General features: G+C 37.1%; 1 protein-coding gene across 1 annotated transcript; it reads right to left on the bottom strand.

Moving 5' to 3' along the window:
• Positions 1-8,828, bottom strand: piga (phosphatidylinositol glycan anchor biosynthesis, class A). Its single transcript, XM_042495332.1, has 7 exons — positions 8,718-8,828; positions 6,845-7,315; positions 6,486-6,756; positions 5,518-5,650; positions 4,947-5,079; positions 2,094-2,300; positions 1-1,305 (listed from the first exon to the last, which is right to left on the bottom strand). The coding sequence occupies exons 2-7, from the start codon at positions 7,277-7,279 to the stop codon at positions 1,018-1,020; spliced, it is 1,467 nt and encodes a 488-aa protein (XP_042351266.1). The 5' UTR covers positions 7,280-7,315; positions 8,718-8,828; the 3' UTR covers positions 1-1,017.
• Positions 8,829-11,171: the final 2,343 nt, after the last annotated feature.

Genomic DNA, 11,171 nt, shown 5'->3' with positions numbered 1-11,171 from the left:
TACTGAGTAAAGAAAGTGCTTATCAAAGCGCTGAGGAGTGCCACAGGTTTCCATTTTTATCATTAAATATATGTATATAAAAATGCTGCATCATAGTCGTAGATTAAATGCTTTCACACAAGGTCCCTTTTGATAAGTTCATGTAAACAATGTCTGCGTTACCATGAGCACATTCATCATTCAGTAGTAGATTCACAACGATTAACCGATTAGTTGACAACTGTTAAATTCATTGCCACCTAGTTTGATTACAAATTCATCGGTGTGTGATTTTTTTTAAGGAAAAAGAAAATAAATTCCCTGATTCCAACATCTTCAATGTAAATACTTAATGTTTTCTTTTCTCCTCTATGACAGTAAATTAAATATCTTTAGGGCGTGGTCAAAACAACAAATTTGGGCATCATATAACAGATTAATCAACTGTGAAAGTTATCGTTAGTTGCAGCCCTTTTCAGTAGCCATGTTTCAAATGTGAGTCGGCACCACAAAGGCGGTTTACACCTGGTATTAACATGTGTCTTGGGTGTTCGGATCAAAAAGAGGACAGCTCTAAGCACAGGTGTGAATACACCCAATGTGTCTGCCTTTTCGTGGCGGGAATATGGCGCCGTTATGCCGCCTTGCCATTCTTTATATAACATCATATCGTGGAAAGGGGGGACAGAGTGGTTTCACCTCTCATCTCATGATAAACAGAGAGAGCGGGTTAACGAGGACCTGCAAATCAATATCAATAAATAAGATTTCACTGGTAAATCTCAAACCACATAAAACAAAGCATTTGGTCTTTGCAAATGGAAATGATTTAGGTCTTTATTTCCATTTAGAGCTGTGAAGTGAGAGTCGATCACAAGCACTCAGACGAGAAGTATTTGGAGACGCACTCTATTGCTATCTGTGAACAGACAGACTTAGAGCTGTCCACTTGTGATCACCCGAGACACGTTAATACCAGAGTAGCACATATCACACAACGTAAGCACCTGGAGGCAAGGCAGAGACATGGACTGACTGCTATGTCGACATTTCTGGTTCTATCACTTTTTGCTTCACATCACCTTTCAAATGAGCTCCGACTTCACTGCTCGGTCCCTGCCTCCATAGTCCGTGAGGACCTGAGGCGTCCACCGCAACATCCATGACCCGATCTGGCACCAACCACTGCAGGAGCAGCAGAAAGAGGAAGTCTAAAACAGCAACAAATGCAAAGATGGAGCCAGCCACGGGGCCACAGTGAGCCCTCAGCCTCCGTAACCGTCTGTCCAGGGGGAGCACCTCCTCTCGGGCCACTCGGTCGTACACCTGAGAGAAAAACACAGTGATCAGAGTCTGTCGTTCAGTGTGAGGTCCTAGGCTGTGTGAACAATCAGGAGATTTACACGTACAGAAGAAAATCAGATTACAAAGGAAATCAGTAAACATGTTTATATGCACTGCAGTGACCTGATTCCTATATCTGTGTGTACATCCATCAGGTCAGTACTCACATTGCTCCCTTACCCCATGTCTTATTTTGAAAGCATTTTTTATTGTAACTGTATTAGTGATAAAAGATGCTGCAGCCTGGTGTCTTTCTTTTGTGTGTGTGTGTGTGTGTGTGTGTGTGTGTGTGTGTGTTATCTTAAGGTGTTTGAATTTTACAAATAGTCAACTGTTCATCTGTGGAAATTGATGAAGACTTTTAGAAGCCACATATACTTTTACTATTACTTGCTAAATGTTCCTTTTTTTACACTGCCTTCTCCACCCTGTAATGACTGCAAACATATTTTAAACTTGATTTTTTAAAATTTAAGTAATCTTTTTATCCTTGCATAACATGTCTGCATTTTTGCTATATTTAATGGGGGTATTTGTTTTGCCTTTTATATCTTATCTCCTTACTCTTTTATTGTAAATCTGTATCCTTTATTATGTTTTTATTTGTTATTGCTCTGTAAAGCACTTTGAATTGCCATGTTGTATGAAATGTGCAATAAAAATAAAGCCCACTAGCCCACTTATTAAAAGCTGAAACAAGAAGGTCCATGCACATGTACTAACAGAACACGGTTGAATGAAACTGGAGGTTTTGGTGTTGATGAAACTACCTTTTCAGTCCTCTCAGCAACGTTTCTCCAGGTGTAGAGGTTTTGCACACGTGCGTGGATAGACGCAGGGGAGGGGACAGATCCTGACCGCTGACGGGCGATAACCGTCTCCAGACCAGCACACAACGCCCGCACAGTAGGCTCACACATGGTAATCAGGTCCTCAGGCAACACCTCGGGAATGCCCCCGACACGAGTGCTAACCACCTGAGAAACAAAACAAACACCGGATATACACGTTGTAAACAAAAACAGAAGTGAAAATAAATCCCACTTAGCACAAGACTTTAACATCAGCTCTAGCATCACTTTCAAGATTTTAATGTGATTTTTTTCTGCTGTGTAAAAAAGCACATGCTTCATCTTGACTTCAGAGTGAATTAACAACTTTGTGGACCTCTTCCGGTCAAATGTTTCAAGCCTGTCTCACCTCCCACCACACCCTGCATCACACCCAACCACACCCAGAGTACACTGCAGGTCAGCAAAAACAAAACTTTCATCCTGTTGTTAGTGACTCTTAAATAAGCCACCAGCCTCTAAATGTTGTTCCATATGCTTGAAAAAAAATCTGAATAGTTTTTCAGCCTTGGTCTGAAACTCCAAGGCCAATTTCTGACATGAAATGCTTATTATTTCTGACTTCATCAGACTGTAAAGGCTTTTTAATCATTCAAACATAGGTGGCATTTAAACATAAGAGTATTACAGGGTCCCTACAGCTTAAGACAAGATACATTTAAGACTTTTTAAGACTTTTTTAATGCCACTCTGGATTAAATTTAAGACCAATTTTCACAATAACAAAAATGTAAGGAAAAAAAAGAACCTACATCAATTACTTAAATTTAGGACCAATTTTGCCCAAGAGTTTATGGTAACATCTTTTGGTCAAGTTAAAAAGTTGGATAATCTACTTAAAATGTCAACAAAAAAAAAACAAACAAAAAAAAACACATGGAAAACATATATTATTATAAAACTATCCATTTCGTTTGCCTTGAAAAGATAAACAACTTTTTATTCATTATCTGATTGGATGTAAATGTGTTGTTGTTTGGTAATTACTGAAAAGTTAAACAATAATAATTTTGAAATTTTACAACACAATACCAGAAAAAAAAAGATAAAATCTGTTTTGTTTTTTCAAAACTTTTGACAGGTCAATTTAAGACATTTTAATACTAATAAAGGCCATATTTTTAGATTAATAAATTCATTGCCTTTTAAGACTTTTTAAGTACCTGCGGGAGCCCTGGTATCAGGCTGCATTCACTTCATTTAAATCTGTCGTGTCTCCTATAAATGGCCTATTTGTCGGCGAGTGGAGAGTGTAAAGAAAGCCAATCTGCACATCTAAGCACCTGAGTAGCCTAGAAGTGTTCGTTTATGTTGGCTTAAAAGAGTTGTAAAATTCCTTTTTATTATCATTACTGCAGTATCTTTTCTGCCACAAATGACAAACAAAGTGAGTGCTTTCTGTTATAGGATAGTACACACAAGCTGTTAATACATACTTTATTTCTTATACTAATTATCATATTTAACGATAGAAAGAGACTGTATTACTTTTTCCCCATAAACTACGGGCCTTTGTGATTGGCCGCTGCAGTGTGACGTTGGGTTGTGTTTTTGCAAAAGTTTAATCCGTTTCAGCTTTTAGCCGCAGGCCGCTGCGTTCCACAAGACACAATTTGATGGATCAGAGGAGATGAATACTCTCCACATTTCAACTGTATTCTCAAAATGCAAATAAATAAATAAATCATCCCTCTCTAAATTATTTTTCATTAAGCCTGGCAATAATACTGAAAGTTTAGTTTATTTTCCACATATCAACTTTATTCTTGTCATTCAAAATAAAATAAAATAAATAGAAAAAAAAACAACCCTTACACTTCTCATTTTCCGCTTAATGCCAGGCTCTAACAATCTTCAATATTGTTTACATTAATGTTTTTTATGGCTTCAGACATGACAGGACCAGTGAGGGTACGCTTACCATTACATGGCATTAATCTGTTATTGTGATTCTTCATAGTTTTTGATGACACTGTTTTCTCTTCCTCCTGAGAAACCACCAGTCTCCTGTCACATGTCTGCTGCTGCCACAACTACCACCGTTAACAATTTCTTTTTTCTATCCGTGACTCCTTTTATAAGCCATAACAGCCTGTTCTTTTCCCTTATGAGATTTTTAAGCAGCGCTTTGAGATGAGCAGCCATCTACAAGAACCGCACGCACACACGCACGCACGCACGCGCGCGCGCACACACACACACACACACACACACACACACACACACACACAGGAAATCTGTGACAAGAACTCTTCAACATCTTCAGCTGTGTCAAACCAATTATAGTCAGCTGAATGGGCTGGGTTTTTTGTAAAGCTGGTTGGTTTGAGATTAGGAAATGCTTTAAGCCTTTAGCAATAAAGTTAATTTGTACTATACAAAGATTCTTCATTCACTTGAAACATTGTATAAATCTGTGGTTTACTTTGCTGTGCGTCACGTGAATTAAGCTGACTTTCCAGGACAGAATAATTTAGGCAAATTTCTCTGTAACAGGAAGTGAGAGACACAGCGACAAAGGGTTAGCAAAAGGAATGAAGATATGGAAATAGATAGGAGAAATATTTCACCATCTATGGCCAAAAGTGTTTAGGTTTTCACTTTGAACATTACATGAGGTGAGTTCAAGGATTAATTTACTCCTCTCCAGCAGTAGGAGTGTTATCAGTAAAATCAACTGCTTGCCTGGTTATTGTATCTTTGAACTGAAAGCTGACGGACTCTCTCCTGTGACGTTCCTGTGCTTTGATTATTGAATGAGTTGCAACACACCTGTAGTCCACAGCTGGCTCCTTCCACGATAGCCATACAGAACGCTTCAGTCAGAGACGTGTTGAGGAAAATGTGACCCTGCACCAGAACTCCACGGACATCTTTATGCTCCAAAGCCCCCAGCAGACGCACCCTGCAGTGACACAAGTCAAAAGTCAAAGATGTATCAATAATAATTATTATTAAAGTACTTTTCATACAAGATGTAGCAAAAAGAATAGAGCTAAAATAAAAATGGAACACATTAAAACGAGGGCAAATAGACAATAAAATTACATGATAAAAAGACAGATTACAATATATAAGTGAGAAAGAAAAACAGAGACCATAAAGAAAAATACAAATAAGAGAATTAGTAAAAAAAAAAAAAAATTAATAAATAAGAATGACTGAATTCACAGAGGCTACATCTCTTAACACTCTTGGTATGTTATTCCACCAATTTGGAGCGTAATTTAAAAAAATAAAAGCTGCTGCTGAAGATTAATGGATTAATGGAACAATTTTGTTAATGCATTTTTCCAGCTTTTCCATGACCATGGAAACCCTGAATATGAGCATTCAGTAATACCTGTCATGTAGTTGGTATTTCTCTCTCACTTCCTCCAGTACGAGCCTCTTCGGTCCCTCTCCACCGATTAGGAAGTGCAAATCTGGATGTTTGAGGCAAAGCTCTGGGATTATTCCACCAAGAAGATCAATTCCTGAAAAGATAAAGCAATTGTGAACTCTTTCTTTGACAATAAAAGTAATGCAATACTTAATTCATGCTTATTATAGCCTGACCAATGATGATGACCAATGATTTGTAGCTAATTCCAATATCCAAAATTTGAGTGTTTTAAAAATCTGATGTTGCAGTTACAATAGAGCTGACAAATAGCCAATAAAACATGTTACGCTTTGCAACATTGTTGGCAGGGAAAGTGATTTTGCTGAGCTGGAAACAGAAAAACCCACCAACCCACCTACATTTATTGGACGATATGATTAAGCATTTACATTTAGAAAAAAATAAAATTTTCATTGAGGGTAAATGTGAATTTGTTCTACCTGACATGGCAATCCTTTATAAAACATTTCAATAGAATAAACCCATGACTGATTCTTGATAACACTATAATCACATCCTTTTTTAAATTTCAATTATATATTTTTCTATTATTTTTAATGTGTTATAACAATCTTTAATTGTTATTATTTTTTTATTTTTGCTTGTTTGCCTTTAAGTTTGTGTACTAAGTACGTGTATATGTAATTGTACATGATCTTTACGCTTAAGAATGTACATGCATATTTGTTCTGAAGGAAATTTAGTATGTATATTTTAAAAAAACAAAACAAAAAAAACAATAAACAGAAGTTGAAAATGATCAGATGTTTATATTTTAAAGCTGTTTCATTTTTAGGTGTGAACGACTCAACATGAGAGCTTGAACAAAAACCAAGCAGTGTCCTACTCACCAAGACAATCTACCACCTACACTGATCTGCAGAAATATGAACCAAAAATAGCTAAAATGTTCAGCATTTCTGTACCTTTTCGGTAGACAAGACGGCTGATGACAACTATAGTGATCCTGTCGTCTTGGCGCTGGGAGGGGTCGGGGGTGAAGTCTGCAGGGTCGACAGCGTTTGGAATAACAGACACTATCTCTGGGTTGAGAGCTGCACGGAGCACCGTGTTCTCCTTACTGGTGTACGACACACACACAGTGTGGTTGGTGTCACACAGCGACACCGTCAGAAGCTTGTTGGTCAAAACTGAGCTCACATCAGCGAAGCCGAAGAGTGAGTGGTCAGTGAACACCTGTAAGTGATGATATGTTTTAGGTTCATGTCAGCAGATTATGTGCAGCAAAATGATTCTGAGACCTGGCTCATAATAAGTCTTATACCGTGTTAAGGCCCATAGTCTTGGCGTGGAACAGTGCGTCATGAGCCATGGCGGAGAACGAGCTGTGTGCATGCACCACAGTGATGCGTTCCCTTACAAACACGCAGCGCATCAGTGGGAGACTGTGAAAGCAGGTGGTGGCTGTGGACTGGTTGTACATCACCTGCAGGGGGAGGTAGTAGACCTTCAGTCCGTTGGTCAGGTACCTAACACCCTTCCTCCTGCCATAGGCGTGGGTGACAATTACCACCTTGTGTCCCTTTTCAATCAAACACTGGGAGAGCTGGTAAATGTGACTCTCTACTCCGCCCATGTTTGGATAGAAGAAGTCCGACACCATGCAGATTTTGTGCTTCCTGCTTGGTGCCCCAGCGACCTCTGCAGGAGCCCCAAAGACTCTGTGAGATGAAGCTGCCGCTCTCCTTCGTTGGCCCATCGTAGATGCGTTGCGTGGCTGTGCACCTCACGAGTGCTGAAACAGTTAAGTCATTGATCTATTAGTTAATCTACAGCAAAGTTATTGATGTCAAATGTATATTTGTGTTAAATAAGATAAACCATTTTTTCCAAGCAAAAATATCATACATTTAGTGCTGAAACAATTACATTAATCTGCAGCAATTTGGATGTAGTTTAATTGTTTAAGTAATTTAAACACAAAAAAATGCCACACACCCCCAGTTTCTAAATTCTTGGGTGTGGGAATGTGCTTTCTCCTCAGTTTATCAGTAAATTGTATGTATTTGGGTTTCAGACATCATGGGTTGATTATTTTTTTATTATCCACTTTACTTATTAGTTTATTTAATCTCAGAAAGCTGTGAAAAATGTAGGGATGTCCTGATCTGGTCTCAAAAAACAGTAATGGGCCAATCAAGACATTTTTTAACTGATGGGGATCAGCTATATTGAGCTATATTAATGCCCCAAATTGGACTTGGGGGCAAAAAAAAAAACAAAAAAAAAAACAAACATTGGGACATCCCTGAAAAATTATTCAATTTCTTCCTTTCTTCAGAATATTTTATTATATTTGTTTTTGTATTTTTAAAATATAAAATTATTCTAATTTCAAATTTAGTTTTTCTGGGCATTTTTCCAGAGATTTTCTTGTCACCTTTTATTCATTTCTTGCAATTTTGGGGGGCAGGTCTTGTTAAGCTGCTTGTTACATTCTCCTCGTGTTTTTGAAAGAAGTCAAATCAATTTGCTCAGGAAGTACTTAGTCCAAATTAACAATTAAATACAATTAGTCCAAAATTCTGATGATGACATTCCAGCTATATAGTTCACATGACACCTCCCATACAACATCCAGGCTGTTATCATATGTAAACATCCTCCAGCACTAACTACTCAGCTGTGATATGATACTCATTATCATTTTTGCGGATTACTGCAAACAATCAAGCTGAACAAACTGCTGTAATAATGTTTCTTAATGAACTCAAGCATTTTTCAGTCAACCATAAACGTGTTCTTTCTTATCTAAGTTGACCAACATGTACACCTGTGATAGTGTACCTGTGATAAACCAGCCTTGGTGCTGCAGTGAAGCACCTGTTTCATTTCACTCCTGGGTGTAGCAGCTTCTCTGTAAGCATTACACATATTTGAGGGTAAATTGTTCCTTTAACTTACATTTGATATCTGTTAAACTACGGAATAATCCTGCTTCTTTCTCAGCACAAGCATAGTATAAACAAAACCTCTGAGACTGGCTGGTATAATGTAAGGTGACAACTCTTCTAAGCTACATCAACATTGTTTATGTTCGTTATACATTAGCATCAAGCTAACAAACTGTTTTTCATATTTAACCACTTGGTTCACATTGAATCATATAGTTTTCCTCTCTGTCCGAACTGCCTTACCGTGGACAAAATTTCAATTCTCTTGCAGCCTGTGAAAAAGCACAAAAACTCTATTTCGGATATATATTCATTTCTACTCGCTAGCCCCTGAGCTAGCCAGTTAGCCGCCCGCATCACTTCCTGGTGCGTCGCTGCGTCATACGCAACGACGTACCATGGAGCCGTTGCCATATATCCCCTATCTCTTGTTGCCATAGACATATTTCTGCCATCTGCTGTAGAGACGTTTATGACATTATTATCGAAAATTTTGCCAAATTTTTGTTTTATCGTAGTCTCATGCGGTCTCATACTCTTACAAGATAAGTTTCACACACACACACACACACACACACACACACACACACACACACACACACACACACACACACACACACACACAGCCCACTATTTTATAAGTCTCACTGTAATATAAATGACTTTACTGCTGATTTTAATCATGGGATTTTAATCAACTGACCCTTCAACTCCAAAGATAAAGCAGGATCAAAGACAAATGTAATTTCGTTTTTTGAACTTTGTTTAGAAAAATGACAAAATGAATGAAAAAAAAAATGAAAAAAATCTACCTTCTACTGTCTTCTTCTACCTTTGGGATATTTTTTAAGGTACATTAGGCTACCACTATACATGACTAGCTTAAAGCTAACCTTTTTAACCTTTTTAACTTTTTTTGGGACAATAATAGCATTTTTTAAATATATATATAGACCACTCCATACAAATTGTAAAATAGAAAGAAAATATCAAAATTACGAATCATATACTGTTACAATGCTTGTAATATGTTAGTATGCCAACACATACCAGTTTGTTACCGAAGAACAAGTAGTCATACCAGTACTAGTAATATTTTCACATATGTATACCAGATATTTACCACTGCAGTACTTAAAATAAGCATATAAGAAATGGTGAAAAATCATCTTGATATAATTGTTTCATTATTGTTGTTTCATATAATGGAACAAATATAATTATATGATATTTTTGTGTATATATATAATATAAGTGTATGTTCATCTTTTTTAATAAAAAAAATGTACATTTATTATTTTAGCATCACTGCCTTTACCATTAAAAGACGGTTGAACCATTTTGTTGACCATGGTTTTAGACCGTAAAAAAAATCATACATGAAGAGTGATTATTCACAAAGAAGTGTACCATGTAAGCCTATCTGGCTGCTAAAAGATTTCCGTATTTGTGTTGATATGGTTCAAGTAAGAAAAATGAAAATAAGTCTTATACGAGTTATAAAAATAGAGTTATACGTTTCTGCTACTAAGGTTTTGGTGAAAATGCGTGTGTTTGCGTACGTATACTTAGCAAATGATTTGATAAATGAGATTTGGATTACAAAGCAAAAATATTGTGATAGCTGATAAAGTGTTGTTGTTGAAGATGGTCCCCAATCGATCAGTGTGTTTGGATTTTTTTTTGTGGAGGCATATGAGAAAATAAAGTTGTTGTTTTTTTTTACCAATCCATTGTAACACAGCATGACTGATTGATTAGAAATGGTTGTTCTGTTGATGATGTTTTCCTTTAAAGACAATTGAGGACAGAGTTTGCCACTCAGGTTTTGTCATTTTGCTGTTCTGCTGAATTTGAGGTCATGAACTTCTCTTAAAAATGTTGCAACAACGGAAATGTACTGAAATCGAACCGATTTCAGTTAGATAAGGTGGAAAACAAGATTGAACAAATTTATTTGACATGGTGTATTGTTTTTAATTGCGCCTGTAATCTCTCCCACATGCACATACACATGTTACCACATTTCCTCCAGCTAAGCAAAAATAAGGCTGAATTCATTTTCTGCCTAAGCTCAACTAACCTGCCCCAGCATGCTGTAAAGCCTAAAGTAACACCAGAACCCTGTGACCAAGAATTTAACGTGATAACTAAGCTTTTACAGTGGCTTGGTGTTCAGCATAAAGAAAAAATATTTACATAAACAAAGGTCACAATGATGACAGGATATAAAACAACATACGAAACTAGTAATTCAAGAAAATATATATATATACACAAAGGCTAAAATGGATTATGTGGGTAACAGGTTTGTACAGTTTCTTTCCCAGTAAAAAAAAATCAGTTTCATTTTACCATGTGTTGATCTTGAAAAAGTCATTTTCACATGTTCACATATCATTGCAATTCCCTGTCATCCAGCTTGTGTCAGATTTAGTTTTTTCTTCTGTTTGCATCCACAGAAGCAAGACTGCTGACCCAACCTAGACTATGGGACCAGAAGTGGACTGGCCATCTGGACCAGCAATATATTTCCCAGTTCCCAGAGTTCAGCAACATCCTTTAAAACTGGAAATGATGAGAATGTCTTTGGCTGTTTGGTTTTCAAGGTAGGGATTATTCACTCTTTGGTGTCATACCTCTTCAATGTCACAAACCTGTCAAGGGGGTTTCTTCCAAAGTATCCAAACTATGATG

The sequence above is a fragment of the Plectropomus leopardus genome, chromosome 10 (genome assembly GCF_008729295.1).
Source record: "Plectropomus leopardus isolate mb chromosome 10, YSFRI_Pleo_2.0, whole genome shotgun sequence".
Classification (NCBI taxonomy): Eukaryota; Metazoa; Chordata; class Actinopteri; order Perciformes; family Serranidae; genus Plectropomus; species Plectropomus leopardus.
Note: the sequence above shows the minus strand (reverse complement) of the source record. Positions and strands in the feature narration are given on the sequence as shown.